The sequence below is a fragment of the Somniosus microcephalus genome, chromosome 16 (assembly GCF_052327205.1).
Source record: "Somniosus microcephalus isolate GS21.2 chromosome 16, FLI_Smic_1.0, whole genome shotgun sequence".
Taxonomy (NCBI): Eukaryota; Metazoa; Chordata; class Chondrichthyes; order Squaliformes; family Somniosidae; genus Somniosus; species Somniosus microcephalus.
Genome location: NC_141002.1, coordinates 2,369,859 through 2,388,035, shown reverse-complemented (window position 1 = coordinate 2,388,035; position 18,177 = coordinate 2,369,859). Strand labels below are relative to the sequence as shown.

Sequence of the window (18,177 nt, the reverse complement as noted above, 5' to 3'; positions counted from 1 at the left end):
TGTGTGCAAATTAATAGGAGCATGGTGTCGAACCTACAGGGAGCCATGGTAAACACCACAGACACAAAAAGATTGCATGCTTCCTTTGACTAAAAGTTTACTGTATGTGTTGACGATGTTTTCCTGGGCTTGTCTCACATTTGTAAAGCATCCAGATAACTAACCACTGCTGAAGTTTGGAAAGAGCTGTGAAAGAAAGGAAGATGTGAATTTATATAGCATCTTTCATGGCCTCAGCACATCCAAAGCTCTTTACAGCCAGTGAAGTTATTTTGAAGTGCAGTCATTGTTGTATGTAGGAAACACGACAGTCAATGTGCACACAGCAAGCTCCCACAAACAGCAGTGAGAGAAATTACCAATTAAACTGTTATCGTGATGTTGGTTGAGAGATAAATATTGGTGAGAAGTCCCCTTCTCTTTTCTGAATAGTGCCATGGGATCTTTTACTGAGAGGGTGAACGTTTCATCTGACAGACTGCACTCAGTCAGTGCTACACTGGAGTGTTAGCCTGGATTGGGACTTGAACCACAACCTCCTGACTCCGAGGTGAGCGAGAGTGCTACCACAGAGCCACGGCTGGCACCTTAATGTAATAGAATTGTACGATATTAACTTGGATGGAGGGGGGTGTTCAGGAAACCACATGCATTGAGTTGCCAAATTCACTGCTATGAGATTGCCTTCAAGGATTGTTCAGAAACTGACTCAGTTTAAAAAAAAATTCTACTTGCCAATGAGGAGAAGATGTAGACTTGATGGAAACTTTCAGTTTCTTTTTCTTTTTCAGGACTGGCAGCCACCTTTTGCCTGTGAGGTGAAAAACTTCCACTTTACACCAAGAATCCAGCGACTCAATGAGCTTGAGGTGAGAGGGGAAACTGCATTGTGTCTGACGAAGCCCGTGTCTGACGAAGCCTGTGTAGATTGCTCTTTTATTATGTCTCTCTTTTACCCTTTAACATGAATTTTGCAGCTCTGCTGTCAACATCCGGGGCCTATTACAGCTCAGGTTCTGTTATTCTATGGGGTCCATTTCAGAGGAGAGGAGGAATGGGGAGGGCATTCCCCACTTCCTTCAGCCCACCATTGGCGGCTCTGCCTTCAGCTGTTTAGGTCCTAAGCTCTGAAATTCCCTCATTAAACCTCTCTCTCACCACATCTCTTAACTTCTTTAAGACACTCCTTAAAATCTACCAAGCTTTTGGCCACCTGTCCTAATATCTTCTTTGGCTCGGTGTCAATTTCTGTGAAGCACCTTGGGACTTCTTACTATGATAAAAGTGTTATAAAAATGCAATCTGAAATATTTTTGTGTTGTATGCTTTCAGGCACAGACCCGAGTGAAGTTGAACTTCCTAGATCACATCGCAAAATTCTGGGAACTGCAGGGATCCACGCTGAAAATCCCACATGTGGAGAGGAAAATGTTGGATTTATACACACTCAGTAAGGTGAGACCTTCAGCCCACTTAGAGGAACAATTCTACATATTTTGATTTTTTTTCTGCACAGGAAGTATGATGAGAACAAAAATTAAACAATATACTTTTTTTATTTGAAGTGCCCTGTATATACCCAATAACATCAAAGGAACAACAACTGGCTCTGTATTGTCTTAATTTCAGGCTGCCGTATCCTTGTTTTGTTTCCAAGTTCTGATTGCGTTTTGTGGTCTGCACAGAGCGGGATTAAATGGAGTGGATTTGAACAGAGTGTTTTATTTGGAAAGAGTGGGAATTCGGAGAAGAGGGGGAAGGAGTTGCTGCTTTTTGCCTACGCTACTTGTTGTGCTTTGTGTTACAGGTAGACATTTAATTTCAGTACCCTTAATTTAATCTAGATCAAGTAAGTCGTCAAGAAACTACAATGTAAACTAAGTTACCTAATTACAAATTTCATTAAATAAAACAAGGTCATATAAGGATGGCAGTGCAGGTGGTGTGTCGCAACTGCAGCATGTGGGAGTTTGTGGAGAGCATTGTGATCCCGGACAACCACGTTTGCAGTAAGTGCCTGCGTCTTGAGGAACCTCAGCTCAGAGTTTTTGAGCTGGAGTTTGAGGTGCAGACATTGCGGGGCATCAGGTATGGGGAGAGTTACCTGGACACTTTGATCCAGGAGGCAGTCACACCCCTTAGGTTAGGTAGTGGTGCAGGTCTGGTTAGTGGTCAGGGACAGGAGGGTGTGACTGCAACTCAGGCAGGTAAGGGGACCCCAGGTGCATTGCTGGAGGAGAATCAGCCTTTGCCCTTGTCCAATAGGTATGAAGTTCTTGCTGCCTGTGCGGATGAGGGCAAAGCCTGCAGGATGGATGAGCAAGCTGACCATGGCACCATGATGCAGGAGGCCATTCAAATGGGGGGAGTGAAAGGGAATGTAGTTGTGGTAGGGGACAGTACAGTCGGGGATAGATACTGTTCTCTGCAGCTGCGACCGAGAGTTCTGAAGGTTGTATTACCTGCCTGATGCCAGGGTTAAAGACATCTCCTCGCAGCTGGAGAAGAACTTGGAGGGGGAGGATCCAGTTGTCGTGGTCCACGTAGGAACCAACGACATAGGTAGCACTAGGAATGAAGTTCTGCTGAGGGAGTTTGAGGAGCGAGGATCCAAATTAAAAAGCAGAACCTCAAAGGTAATAATCTCTGGATTGTTACCTGAGCCACGCACAAATTGGCATAGGGACAAACAGATTAGAGGTTTAAATGCGTGGCTCAAAGAGTGGTGTGGGAGGAAGCAGTTTCAGTTCATGGGGCACTGGCAACAGTACTGAGGAAAGAGGGAGCTGTTCCGTTGGGACAGGCTCCACTTAATCCGGGCTGGGACCAGTGTCCTGGCGAACTGAATAATTAGGGCAGTAGACAGGGCTTTAAACTAATGAAGCGGGGGGCGGAGTGGTGGGAGGATTCAGGAAAGACTAAATTTAAAAGCAGCGAGAGAAATGTCAAGGCTCTAGAGCAGAGTAGAGTTTTGGGTAAAAATAAGCAGAGCAGGTCAGGAAGGGAAAGAGAGAGTAACAAAGGTAATAAGGCATCAGTGACTAAGGTTACATCAGGGATACAGAGAAATAAGTCAAAGCTAAAGGCACTACAGCTGAATGCGCGAAGCATTCGCAACAAAATAGACAGACGCAAAAAAGCTTCCCGGAAATAGTGGAGAACCAAGGGTCTAGCGAGAATGAGGAACTGAAAGAAATTAGTATTAGTAAATAAAATAGTACTGGAGAAATTAATGGGACTGAAAGCTGCTAAATCCCCTGGACCTGATGGCCTACATCCTAGGGATTTGAAAGAGGTGGCTATAGAGATAGTGGATGCATTGGTTGTCATTTTCCAAAATTCCATAGATTCTAGAATGATTCCCACGGATTGGAAGGTAGCAAATGTAACCCCACTATTTAAGAAAGGAGGGAGAGTGAAAACGGGGAACTACAGACCAGTTAGCCTGACATCAGTAGTAGGGAAATTGCTAGAATCTATTATTAAGGACGTGGTAACATGGCACTTAGAAAATAATAATAGGATTGGGCAGAGTCAACACGGATTTATGAAAGGGAAATCGTGTTTGACGAATGAGTTTTTTGAGGTTGTAACTCGCAGAATAGATGAGGGGGAACCAGTGAATGTGGTGTCTTTGGATTTTCAGAAGGCCTTCGATAAGGTGCCACACAGGAGGTTGTTAAACAAAATTAGGGCTCATGGGATTGGGGGTAATATACTAGCATGGATTGAGGATTGATTAACGGTTAGAAAACAGAGAGTAGGAATAAACGGGTCATTTGCGGGTTGGCAGGCTATAACTAGTGAGGTACTGCAAGGATCAGTGCTTGGGCCTCAGCTATTCACAATCTACATCAATGATTTGGATGAGGGGACCAAGTGCAATATATCCAAGTTTGCTGATGATACAAAGCTGGGTGGGAATGTAAGTTGTGAGGAGGATGCAAAGAGGCTTCAAGGGCATATAGACAGGTTAAGTGAGTGGGCAAGAGCATGGCAAATAGAATATAACGTGGAGAAATGTGAAGGTAGGAAAAATAAAAAAGCAGAGTATTTTTTAAATGGTGAGAGATTGGGAAATGTTGGTGTTCGGAGGGACCTGGGTGTCCTTGTACACGAATCACTGAAAGCTAACATGCAGGTACAACAAGTAATTAGGAAAGCAAATGGTATGTTGGCCTTTATTATAAGAGGATTTGAGTGTAAGTGTAAAGACATATGGTCCTGGTGACCACATCTGGAGTATTGTGTACAATTTTGGTCTCCTTACCTAAGGAAGGATATACTTGCCATAGAGGGAGTGCAACGAAGGTTTGCCAGACTGATTCCTGGGATGGGGGATTGTCCCATGAGGAGAGATTGAGTAGACTAGGTGTGATGAAATATTCCATTCATCACTGCCTGTGACTGTGGTCGGTTTCAGTGTCATTTCCCTTCCCCCAGTCCTCATTGTATTGTTTATTGGAATGTGCTGTGTGTGTAGGGCTCCGCCCATACCTGGCCCCTTTTGTAAGCTAGCTCAGTCTGGCCTCAGTCTCCAGAAGGAAGATATCTCTCTCTCTTACATGTTACGTTCTAAGTTAATAAAAGCCTTGTTTTGTTTCGCTAACATCGAGTCTCGGAATTATTGAGGCACATCAATTTTATTAACTTAGAACGTTTAGAAGAATGAGAGGTGATCTCATTGAAACATGCAAAATTCTTATAGGGCTTGACAGGGTAGATGCTGGGTGGATGTTTCCCCTGGCTGGGGAGTCTAGAACCAGGGGGTCACAGTCTCAGAATAAGGGGTCGGCCATTTTAGACTGAGATGAGAAATTTCTTCACTCAGAGGGTGGTGAATCTTTGGAATTCTTTGCGCCAGAGGACTGTGGAGGTTCAGTCGTTGAGTATATTCAAGACAGAGATCGATAGATTTTTGGACTCTTGGGGAATCAAGGGATATGGGGATAGTGCAGGAAAGTGGAGATGAGGTAGAAGATCAGCCATGATCTTATTGAATGGCGGAGCAGGCTCGAAGGGCCAAATGTCCTACTCCTGCTCCTATTTCTTATATTCTTATGGACAGAATCATAGTCCAGGCCATAAGCCATGCTGCCAGTCCAGTGACACTCTTGTTTAGACCTGTTTCAGCAGCTCCAGTTTAAAAGCAGTAAGGCAATTTGAATCATGTAACTCGTTCTATATTAACCACAAATCACAAGCTGCTAGTTTCTCTCCCATCTCCCTGTGATGCTCATCTTATCCATTAGACTCAGTTCCTGCTCTTGACTCTATTCCCACTAAACTGCTGACCAACCAACTTCCTTTTCTGGCCCCCTTGCCAGCTTATACCATAAATGGTTCCCTCTCCTCAGCTACTATCCATTGTTGGCTCTTATTTTTTTGGGGGGCGTGGAGCTCATTTAAGGGGCTGTGTGGCCCAGTCACACTTTCGTGCATGTGCGAAACTTTACATTGAAAAAGCTGGTCCTAGGCTGTCGTCATCGCTTGCTCAAAAAAATCCACCCTTGACCTCTCTGTCCTTGCAAACTACCATCCCATTTCCAACCTCCCTTTCCTCTCAAGTCCTTGAACGTGTTGTCGCCTCCTAAATCCGTGCCCATATTTCCTGCAACTCCATGTTTGAATCCCTCCAGTCAGGTTCCTGCCCCGTCACAGCACTGAAACGGCCCTAATCCAAGTCACATGACATCCTGTGACAATGGTGCATGCATCCTTCTTGACCTATCTGTCGCCTTTGACACGGTTGACCACACCATCCTCCCCCAAAGCCTCTCCTCTGTTGTCCAGCTGGATGGGACTGCCCTTGCCTGGTTCTGTTCTGTTCCCCGTTCAGTTGTAGCGAGAGAATTTCTGGCAATGGCTTCTCTTCCTGCACCATTATCTTTGGAGTCCCCCATGGATACATCCTTTAACCCCTCCACAACCTGTGGGATGTCCAACTGCTTGTCTGGCATCAGTTCTGTATGAGCTGCTGCTTCCTGCAGTTTAACCATTGGGAAGACCAAAGCCATTGGCTTCAGCCCCCACCATGAACTCCATTCCCTCACCACCAGTTTCATCCCCCTCCCTGGCCACTGTCTCCGGCTGTACCAGACTGTTCGCAACCTCGGTGTCCTGCTTGACTGATGAGCTTCCACCCCCATACCCTCTCCCATCATCAAGACTGCCTACTTCCACCTCCGTAATTATCGCCCGTCTCCACCCCTGCCTTAGCCCATCTGCTGCTGAAACCCTCATCCATGCTTTTGACTATTGTAATGCTTTCCTGGCAGGCCTCCCATCTTCCACCCTCCATTATCTTCAACTCTGCTGCTCGTATCCTAACTCGCACCATGTCCCGTTCACCCATCACCCTGTGCCCACTGACCTACATTGGCTCCTGGTCTACCAACGCCTCAATATTAAAATTCTTATCTTAGTGTTCAAATCCCTCCATTGCCTCGCCCCATCCCATCTCTGTAACTTCCTTCAGACTTACCACCCTCCGATTTCTGCGCCCCTCCAACTCTGACCTCTTGTGCATCCCCCACTTCCTTCGCCCCACCATTGGTGGCTGTACCTTCAGCTGTCCTGGCCCCAAGCTCTGGAATTCCATCGTTAAACCTCTCCGGCTCTCCATCTTCTCTCCTTTAAGACCCTGCTTAACAATTCTCTTTTGAACCAAGTTTTTAATCATTTGTCCTAATATTTTCTTCTTTGGCTGATAGTCTTTAGCTGGTAAGTTTTTGTCTGATAGTGGTCCTGTGAAGCACCTTGGGACGTTTTACTGCGTTAACTGCGCTTTATAAGTGCAAGTTGTCGCTACACTGGCAGGGGTGCTGAATCCATTGATGCCTATCTTGTGCCTTAAAACTGTATCTTAGGCTGCAAACTATTATATTTTCTTAATACGATGCATATGAGGAGAGAATCACAGAATCACAGAAACCCCACAGTGCAGATAGAGGCCATTTCGGCCCATCGAGCCTGCACCGACACATATCCCACCCGATCCCCGTAACCCCTACACCAACACACATCCCACCCTATCCCTGTAACCCCACGTATTTAATCCCCCTAACACTAAGGGTCAATTTATCATAGCCAATCAACCTAACCCGCACATCTTTGGACTGTGGGAGGAAACCGGAGCACCCGGTTACAGAAGAGCTTACAGGAATGAGTATGGAGAGAAAAGAATCGGAATCAAATGTTTTACCAAATCTGTCTCCTTTAGTAATGTCTATCTGTGAATATTTATTTGCAATTTCATAGTTTCTCCTTTTTAGGAAAAGCTATTGATCTAAAATTGTTATGTAGGTGTGCTGAATGTGTTTAAACAGTACCCCGTGATTCCCCACAAGTTTCTGTTGGATTGGAGGCAGCGAGGGAGGGGTCAGGTGAGTGGAAATTTAGAAATCGAGACAGAAAAGTCAAGACACTGGAGCAGTGTCGTGATTTGGGTAAAGATAAGCAGAGTGTGATGGAAGGGACAGCGAGTTTCACGGTTACATCAGCAAATAAGGTGAAAGCAGGGAATAATGGTGAAAAGTTAAAATTAAAGGCTTTTTATCTGAATGTATGAAGCATTCATAACAAGATAGACAAATTAGTACCACAGATAGAGATAAATGGCTTTGATCTAATAGACATTACAGGGATATGGTTGCAAGGTGACCAAGGTTGGGAACTAAATATTCCAGAGTACTTGACGTTAAGAAAAGACAGGCAGAATCAGCAAGGAGTGGGTGTAGCCTAATAATAAAGGATGAGATAAAGACAGTAGTGAGAAAGGACCTTGGCTCGGAAGATCAGGAGGTAGAATCCGTATGTGTGGAGCAAAGAAATAACAAGGGGCAGAAAATACTGGTGGGAGTAGTTGAAAGGCCCCCAAACAGTAGCTATACCGTTGGACAGAGTATTAATCAACAAATAATAGGAGCTTGTAATAAAAGTAATATGATAATTGTGGGGGACTTTAATATTCATAGAGACTGGGCAAATTAAATTGGCAAAGGTCGTCTGGAGGACGAGTTAATGGAATGCATTCAAGAGAGTTTCCTAGAACAATACGTCATGGAACCAACCAGAGAGCAGGCTATTTTACATCTTGTATTGTGTAAGGAGACAGGGACAATTAGTAATTTCATAATGAAAGATTCACTGGGGAAGAGTGATCATAATATGATCGATTTCACATTGAATTTGAGAGTGACATACTTGAGTCCGAAACTAGAGTCTTAAACTTAAATAAAGCTAATTACATAGGTATGAGGGGCGAGTTGGCTAAGGTAGATTGGGAAATTAGATTAAAAGGTGTGACCATAAATAAGCAGTGGCAAACATTTAAAGAAATATTCCAAAATTCTCAACGAATATATATTCCATTGAGAAATAAAAACTCCACATCCGTAGTTATCACACTCGCCTAACACGTGAACGGTCCCAGTTTGAAACCGGATGGAAACATTAGATTTCAAGAGGACCTAGACAGGCTGGTGGAATAGGAGGACATGTGGCAAATGAAATTTAACGCAGAAAAGTGAGAAGTGATACATTTTGATAGGAAGAACAAGGAGATGCAATATAAGCTAAAGGGTACAATTCTTAAGGGGGTGCATGAAGAGAGAGACCTGGGGTATATGTGCACAAATCGTTGAAGGTGGCAGGGCAGGTTGAGAAAGTGGGTAAAAAAGCATACGGGATCCTGGGCTTCATAAATAGAGGCATAGAGTATAAGAGAAAGGAAGTTATGATGAACCTTTCCCACATTACAACAGTGACTCCACTTCAAAAGTACTTCATTGGCTGTAAAGTGCTTTGAGACGTCCGGTGGTAGTGAAAGGCGCTGTATAAATGAAAGTCTTTTCTTTATAAAACACTGGTCCGACCTCAACTGGAGTATTGTGTCCAGTTCTGGGCACTGCACTTTAGGATGGATGTGGCCTGAGAGAGGGTGCAGAAAAGATTTACGAGAATGATTCCAGGGATGAGGGACTTCAGTTACGTGGTAGACTGGAGAAGCTTAGAGCAGAGAAGGTTGAGAGGGGATTTGATCGAGGTGTTCAAACTCATGAGGGGTCTGGACAGAGTGGATAGAGGGAAATAACAACAGAAAATGCTGGAGACACTCAGCAGGCCAGGCAGTAGCCGTGGAGAGAGAAACCGAGTCAACGTTTCAGGCCAGGCAGTACCCGTGGAGAGAGAAACCGAGTCAACGTTTCAGGCCAGGCAGTACCCGTGGAGAGAGAAACCGAGTCAACGTTTCAGGCCAGGCAGTACCTGTGGAGAGAGAAACCGAGTCAACGTTTCAGGCCAGGCAGTACCCGTGGAGAGAGAAACCGAGTCAACGTTTCAGGCCAGGCAGTACCCGTGGAGAGAGAAACCGAGTCAACGTTTCAGGCCAGGCAGTACCCGTGGAGAGAGAAACCGAGTCAACGTTTCAGGCCAGGCAGTACCCGTGGAGAGAGAAACCGAGTTAACCTTTCAGGCCAGGCAGTACCCGTGGAGAGAGAAACCGAGTCAACGTTTCAGGCCAGGCAGTACCCGTGGAGAGAGAAACCGAGTCAACGTTTCAGGTCTGGGACCTTTTGTCAGAACTGGAAAAAGCTAGCGATGTAACAGGTTTTAAGCAGGTGCAGAGGCAGGGAAAGCAGGGGAGGGGAGGAAGGAATGAAAGGGATGGTCTGTGTAGGATGGAAGGCAGAAGAGATTAAATGTGGCAAATGGAAATGGCAGAATCATCAACAGCTGCCGCCTGAAAGAATGGGGGCAGGGGTTATAGTCTGAAATTGTTGGAGCGGTCGCTTGTCACTTTTTAATTCTCTGCTCCACTCCCACTGAACGGAGGTGTTCCGCAAAGCGGTCACCCAATCTGCGTTAGGTCTCCCCAATGTAGAGGAGACCGCATCGTGAGCAGCGAACACAGTATATATAACACCTGTTCAGTCCGTATGGGTGACCACGAGCTTCCAGTTGCTTGTCACTTTCATTCCCTGCTCCACTTCCACTCTGACCTCTCGGTCCTCGGCCTTACAGCTATATACAATCTATATTAATGACTTGGATACATTGCACTCGGTCCCTTCATTTAAGTTCACTGACGATACAAAACTTGGTGGGAAGGTAAGCTGTGAGGAGGACACAGAGAGCCTGCAAAGGGTTAGAGACAGGTTAAGTGAGTGGGCAATAAGATGGCACATCGAGTATAATGTGGGGAAATGTGAGATTATTCACTTTGGTAGGAAGATAGGAAAACAGAATGGTGAGAAACTATGAAATGTTGGTGTTCAGAGAGATTTAGGTGTCCTCATACAGGGAACACAGAGAGTTAGCATGCAGGTACAGCAAGCAAATAGGAAGGCAAATTGCATATTGGCCTTTATTGCAAGGGGATTGGAGTACAAGAGTAAGGAAGTCTTCCTACATTTGTGCAGGGCTTTGGTGAGACCACACCTGGAGTACTGTGCACAGTTTTGGTCTCCTTATCTGAGGAAGGACATGCATGCCTTAGAGGCGGTGCAATGAAGATTCACTAGCTGGATGAGAGGGTTGTCCTATGAGGAGAGATTGAATGGATTGGACCTATACTCTGTGGAGTTTAGAAGAATGAGAGGTGATCTCATTGAAACATATAAGATTCTGAGGGGGATTGACAGGGTAGATGCTGAGAGGTTGTTTCCCCTGGCTGGAGTGCATCGAACGAGGGGGCACAGTCTCAGGATAAGGGGTCGGCCATTTAAGACTGAGATGAGGAGGAAGTTCTTTACTCAGAGGGTTGTGAATCTTTGGTGTTCCCAAAGTGCTGTGGATGCTGAGTATATTCAAGGCTAGAATTGATAGATTTTTGGACTTTAGGGGAATCAAGGGATATGGAGATCGGGCGGGAAAGTGGAGTTGAGGTCCAAGCTCTGCCATAATCTTATTGAATGGCGGAGCAGGCTTGAGGGGCTGTGTGGCCTCCTCCTGCTTCTAGTTCTTATGAGGCATCAAGAGAATGAATTTGCTTTCCCAGTTGGAGGGTAACTTGAAGACTGAATTGGCCTGGCTGCCCTTGCTGATTGCTTATGATGTGCTTTAATTGCTTGTTACGATTCTTTTAGAAATGGCAGTGCAGACTGTGATGTATGGGAGTTCATGGACTGCAAGACTGTCCCGGATTGCCACATCTGTAGTAAATGTCTGTGGCTTGAGCCGGCTTTTAAATTGAAAAAAACGCGCGTTAAAGGGACCGTGCGGGCTAAAAATAAATTACAGGGAGCATTGCCCCCCAGTCCAAATCATTATTGTATATCAAAAACAGCAGTGGTCCTAGTACTGAACTTTCAGGAATGCTACTGCATACCTCCCTCCAGTCTGAAAAACAGCCACTCACCACAACTCTGTTTTCTATCCCTTACCCAATTTTGTATCCATACTGCTACTGCCCCTTTTATGCCATGTTCCCTGTAACTTTAATTGCCAAGTTTCTCCTTCTCCCCTATTTTGAACAAGGGTGTAACATTTGCAATCCTTCAGTCCTTTTACACCAATCCTGTATCTAAGGAGGATTGGAAGATTGTGGTCAACACCTCCGCAATTTCCACCCTTACTTCCCTCAGCAACCGAGGATGCATCCCATCCAGACCGGGTGACTTATTCACTTTAATTACTGCCCGCTATTCTAGTACCTCCTCTTTATCTATTTTTATCTCATCCAGTATCCCAGCAATCTCCTCGTTTACCATAGCTTTGCTAAAGTCCTTTACCTTGGTAAACACCAATACAAAGTACTCATTTAGTACCTCAGTGATATCTTCTGCCTCCACCAATAGTTCTCCATTTTGGCCCCTAATCAGCCTCACAGCACCTCTGACAACCATTTATTGTTAATATGCCTATAGAAGACCTTTGGATTCCCTTTTATGTTAGCCGCCAATCTATTCTCGTACTGTCTCTTTGCCCCTCTTATTTCCTTTTTCACTTCTCTGTACTTTTTATATTCAGACTGAATCTCCCTTGCATTATCAGGCTGACATCTGTCAGATGCCCCCTTTTTCTGCTTCATCCGACTCTCCAACTTCTTTGTCATCCAGGGAGCTCTGGCTTTGGTTGCCTTCCCTTTCCTCTTTGTAGGGATGAACCTGGACTGTAACTGAACCATCTGCTCTTTAAAGGCCACCCATTACTCCATTACATTTCTGTCTGCCAGCCTTTGACTCCAATTTACCAGGGCCAGATCCCCCCTCAAGCCATTGAAATTAGCCCTCCTCCAGTTAAGTATTTTTACTCTAGCTTGCTCCTTGTCCCTCTCCATAACTAATCTAAATCTTACGATACCATGATCACTATTCCCGAGATGCTCTCCAACTGTGACATTCTCCACTTGACCTGCTTCATTCCTTAGGACTAGATCCAGCAATGCCTTCTTCCTCATTGGGCAGGAAACATACTGATCAAGAAAATTCTCCTGAATACACTTCAGAAATTCCCCCCTTCTCTGCCCTTCACACAATCACTGCCCCATTCAATATTGGGGTAGTTCAAGTTTCCCATTATCACTGCTCTCTAGTTCTTGCACCTCTCAGTAATTTCTGACCCAGGAGCGAGGACGGACCCTAGGAGCGAGGTTGGGACCCAGGAGCAAGGAAGAGCCCAGCAGCGAGGTCGAGGCCCAGGAGTGGCGCAGCGTGGACCAGCAGCGGGGTCGGGAGGACCTATGAAATCCAGGCAGAGAGGACCTGCGGAAAGGAGGGAGGAGGATAGTAGGAGTATGTTTGTGTTTGTGTGTGTGTGCTAGGCCGATGTAGCAGAGCCTGGTCTCCAATCGTCTTGGATCCCCTTGCCATTGAACCAAGACCTTGCTCTGTCAAGCCCGTGTGGTAGCTGGTGTGCAACGGCCACCCCACGTTAAAAGATTTCACGCACAGGCACCTTCCACCCTTTAAAATGAAGTTCGGGACCTGGAACATCAGGACCCTCATGGACAACCCCAACAGTGACAGACCGGAACGCCGTACTGCTATCATTGCCTGCGAGCTCAGATGTTTTGATATAGACATCGCCGCCCTAAGCAAGACCCGGCGGGCAGGAGAAGGCCTGCTTAAAATCTGTTACATTTCCAGCTTTTTCCAGTTCTGATGAAGGGTCCCAGACCTGAAACGTTAACCCTGTTTCTTGCTCCACGGATGCTGCCTGGCCTGCTGCGTATTTCCAGCATTTTCTGTTGTTGTTTCAGATTTCCAGCATCCGCAGTATTTTGCTATTATATCAAGGAGCAAGGCAGTGGTTACATCTTCTTCTGGAAAGGCAAACCTGAAGAAGAACGCCGCCTCCATGGGGTCGGCTTCGCCATAAAAAATGAGCTAGTTGAACGTCTCAGAGACTCTCTCCTTGTGGAATAAACGAACGCCTCATGATTCTACGGCTCACCCTAGCCTGGAACCAGTGCGCTACGGTCATCAGTGCGTACGCCCCAACACTGGATGCCACAGACGAGACCGAAGAGGAATTCTACTCCAGCCTCGAACAATCCCTGTCCCGAGTCCCAACGGGCGACAAGCTGATCCTCCTTGGCGACTTCAACGCCAGAGTTGGAAAGGACACAGACCTCTGGGAAGGTGTGATTGGCAGGGAGGGGGTAGGGAAAGCCAACTCCAACGGTACCCTCCTCCTGACTAAATGCTTAGAACATGGCCTTGTCATAACCAACACCTTGCTCTGTCAGAGAGACAAGTACAAGGCTTCATGGCAGCACCCTCGCTCCAAGCACTGGCATCTGCTGGACTACGTCATTGTCCGAGCGAGGGACTGCAAGGACGTCCGCATCACCTGCGCCATGACACGAGCTGACGACTGCTGGACAGACCACCGCCTAATCCGCTCTGTCATCTCCATCAATGTAGCCCCAAAACAGCGGCGGCAACAGAAGCAATGCCGCAGGAAAATCAGCACTTGAAAACCCTGCTATGAAAGCCCCATTCAGCCTGCGCCTCACAACCAACCTGACGACTCCCAGTGATTCAGAGACACAAGAGTGTCCACAGTGCCTGGTCTGCACTCAAGGCCTCCATAATCAGCACCTGTGAAGAGATGCTCGGTCACCCTACCAGGAAACACCAAGACTGGTTCGATGAGAATGACCAGGAGATCCAGGAGCTAATAAGCTGCAAGAGCAAGGCATTCCTGATCTGGAAACAGCAACACAACTCGAGAGCAAGAAAGCAGCTCTACAGACGCCTGAAGGCCGAGGTCCAACAAAAAACCCACGACCTAAAGAACAGATGGTGGGTGGAGAAGTGCAGGAGATCCAGCAGCTAGCCGACAACCACAACGTGCATGGATTCTTTAGCGCAGTCAAGACCACCTACGGCCCAAGCACCCAAGGTCCTACCCCACTGTGGGCCAAGGACAGAGTGGCAGTCAGTGCCCGCTGGAAGGAGCACTTCGAAGCTCTCCTTAACGGAGACTCTGTCTTCGACGCGAGTGTCCTCAACTCCATCCCGCAGCATGTTACCCGCCACCACCGCAGCACAACCCCAGCGAGGGCATGAGGTTGAAAAGGCCATCCGACAACTGAAGAACAACAAGGCCTCAGGAGCAGATGGAATCCCCGCCGAGGCGCTAAAACATGTCGGAGAAGCAGTATTGGTGTTAATTCATGAACTCATTTTTCTTATTTGGAAGGAGGAGAGCATGCCAGGGGATCTCAGATGCCGTAATCGTGACCATCTTCAAGAAAGGTGACAAGTCCGATTGCGGTAATTACAGAGGAGTCTCCCTGCTGTCTGCCACAGGGAACATCATCGCAAGAATCCTCCTCAATCGCCTTCTCCCAGTGGCTTAAGAGCTCCTCCCAGAGTCGCAATGCGGATTCCGCCCACTAAGGGGCACAATGGACATGATCTGAGGCCTTTTTTGACCTCACAAAGGCCTTCGACACCGTCAACCGTGAGGGATTATGGAGTGTCCTCTTCAAATTCGGCTGCACTCAAAAGTTTGTCACCATCCTCCGCCTGCTTCACGATGACATGCAAGCCGTGATCCTGACCAACAGATCCACCACAGACCCAATTTACATACGGTCAAGCAAGACTGTCATCTCGCCAATGCTCTTCTCGATCTTCCTGTCTGCAATGCTCTATCTTACCCTCAGTCAGCTCCCCGCTGGAGTGGAGCTAATCTACAGAACAAATGGGAAACTGTTCAACCTCCGTCGCCTTCGGTCCAGATCCACGGTCGCCTCATCCTCTGTCATCGAATTACAGTATGCAGACGACGCTGGCGTCTGCGCTCACTTGGAGGTCAAACTCCAAACCATCGTCAACACCTTCACCGTAGTGTACGAGAGCATGGGCCTTACACTAAACATCCGTAAGGCAAAGGCCCTCTACCAACCTGCCCCCCGCCACACAGTACTGCTCCCCGATTATCAAAATCCACGATGAGGCCTTGGATGACGTCAGTGTTCTCGCTCAGGCCAGCATCGAAGGTTTGACTACGATCGCCCAGCTCCGATGGACGGGCCATATCGTCTGCATGCCCGATACGAGACTCCCAAAACAAGCACTCTACTCAGAGCTCTGACACGGCACGAGAGCCCCAGGTGGGCAGAGGAAACGCTTCAAGGACACCCTCAAAGCCTCCTTGGAAAAAGTGCAACATCCCCACCGACACCTGGGAATCCCTGGCCCAAGACCGCACAAAGTGGAGGAGAAGCATCCGGGAAGGTGCCGAACACCTCGAGTCTCTTAGCCGGGAGCAAGCGGAAGCCCAGTGCAAGGAGCGTACGTCAACCCAAGCACCCCACCCACCCACCCCTTCAACCACCGTCTGCCCCACCTGTGACAGAGATTGTAGGTCCCGCATTGGACTCATCAGTCACCTGAGAACTCATTTTTAGTGTGGAAGCAAGTCATCCTCGGTCCCGAGGGACTGCCTAAGAAGAACAAGAATTATTTCTTTGCAAACCCGCTCCTCTATCTCTTTTCCACTATTTGTTGGGCTATAAAATCCATCAAATAGCGTAACAGCTCCTTTATTGTTGCCCAACTCCATCCAAATAGATTCTGTCTTTGACCCCTCAAGGACATTCTCTCTTGCACGGTAATATTTTCCTTAATTAAAACTGCTACCCCATCTTTTTTCCTTCCCTATCTTTCCTGAATACCTTGTACCCAGGAATATTAAGCATCCAAACCTCCCCTTTTTTGAGCCAAGTTTCAGTTATCGCCACTGCATCATATTCCCATGTGGCTATTTGTGCCTGCAGCTCACCAACCTTATTAACCACACTTTGTGCATTTACACACATACACTCCAAAGCTAACTTAGACCTCTTCATATTTTCTATGAACCCATCTAATTCTGTATTATTTCTAACTCTGTCTCTCCCAGTCCTCTGTGCCCCTTGTTTCTATTTTTTAATACTCCATCCTGGTGCCCAACCCCCTGCTGAATTAGTTTAAACACTCCCCCACAGCACTAGTTAATCTGCCTGCAAGGATATTGGTCCCAGCTATGTTCAGGTGCAACCTGTTCATCTTGAACAGGTCCCTCCTGCCACAGAACTCTTCCCAATGTCCCAGGAATCTGAAGTCCTCCCTCCTGCACCATGTCTCTAGCCATGCATTAACCTGCCATGTCTTCCTATTTCTATTCTCACTAGCATGTGGCACTGCAAGAAGTCTAGAGATTATTACGTTCTGAGGGCCTGCTTTTTAGCTTTCTCCCTAGCTCCTTCAACTTTGACTGCAGGACTTCAACCGTCTTCCTCCCTACGACGTTGGTTCCGACAAGGTCCACGACTTCTGGCTCTACCTCCCTGCCCCCCCCCCCCCCCAGCAGAATGTTCTGTATCCTCTCCGTGAAGTCCCTTACCCTGGTACCAGGGAGGCAACATACCAAATGGGTCCCATGTCAATGGTAGCAGAAATGCCTGTCTCTCCCCCTGACTATCGAATGTCCAATTACTACTGTATTCCTACACTTTGCTGGAGCCCCTGTGCAGTCCTTTGCCTCACGGTGCCAGGCTGAGGACTGCACTCATTTGAGGTGTAGTCACCCTTCAATGCTGAATGTCGGTTTGAGAGTGCCACGCTTGCGGATGATCCCTGCACTGCCTGTCTCTTCCTACCCTTCCGGGTGGCCACCCACTTGCTATTCTGAACTCTTATCTATTTGTGGGGTGACCACCTGTTGGAACTAGCATAGATGCATTTAAGGGTTGGATAAACACATGAGGGAGAAAGGAATAGAAGGATGTGTTAATGGGATGAGATGAAGTAAGGGGTAGGAGGCTTGTGTGGAGCACAGACACCGGTACGGACCAGTTGGGCCGAATGGCCTATTTCTGTGCTGTAACTACTATGTACTGTAACAGAGTTTCTCTTGTAGGGGAAGGAATATTATTGCTGCAAGCCTTCTGATACTTGGGTGACTTTGTGCTGAATACTCTTGTGTATTTTTAATTTCCTTGGTACAAATTCAGACTTTATTTCCGATATAAAATTATGATGTTGAGCATTCTGCGTCGAGATTAGGGAATCAGAATATAAGACCATGGTTTGTAGTCAGGGTTGGTCTTTTGTGAGTTTTGATTTAATTTGAAACTGTCAAATTTTTTCCCATGGTTGCTTTTTATTCCAGTATTCAGGTCGAACCTATTTGTTCCAGTAACAATTGCATCAGTTGAAACTGTTCATCAGTCCGAACCAATGTTGCCTCTAAGCAGCGCAGTAATGGGAAAGGTCCCGCGCAGGCTGCGCCCTGGCTTTTTACATTGTAAACCCTGTGCATGCGCAGAAAAGTAAAGTGACCGCGCATTAAAAGAAACAGGCCGCGGAGAACAAAGTGCAGCTTTCAGGGAACATTGGTCAGAGCTGTTTGCTTTTGAGGGGTCCGGTTTCATGAACATTTGGGAACATGGACAAATTCAATGCATCACAAACAACCCAAATATTGAAAATAAAATGAATAAGAAATAGGATATTACAACAGTAACTTTATCAGCCATGTGGCGTGCATTTCACTGGTGTTTAAATATAGTCTCGTGTGTGAAAGGTGTTAAAATATGGACAGCCTGAGGGTGGGTTAGGTTAAGGAGAGCTTGAAAACTTTTTCCACAAGAAAGTGGTCAAAACAGGACGTTAGCGGAAGAGTGCTGGGGCTGATGACCTTAATAAAACTCTGAATCCCTTTAAAGTAAGCTTTACT

At 46.7% G+C, this 18,177-nt stretch overlaps 1 protein-coding gene across 6 annotated transcripts in view; it reads left to right on the top strand.

Annotated features, from left to right (window-relative positions):
• kdm5a (lysine demethylase 5A) overlaps window positions 1–18,177 on the top strand; it is a 343,245-nt gene that overhangs the window by 32,375 nt on the left and 292,693 nt on the right. For all 6 annotated transcript variants that reach the window (XM_086008547.1, XM_086008546.1, XM_086008544.1 and 3 more), the window contains exons 2-3: window positions 792–869; window positions 1,333–1,455. In XM_086008547.1, coding sequence (XP_085864673.1) covers window positions 792–869; window positions 1,333–1,455 — 201 coding nt within the window. The remainder of the gene's footprint in view (window positions 1–791; window positions 870–1,332; window positions 1,456–18,177) is intronic.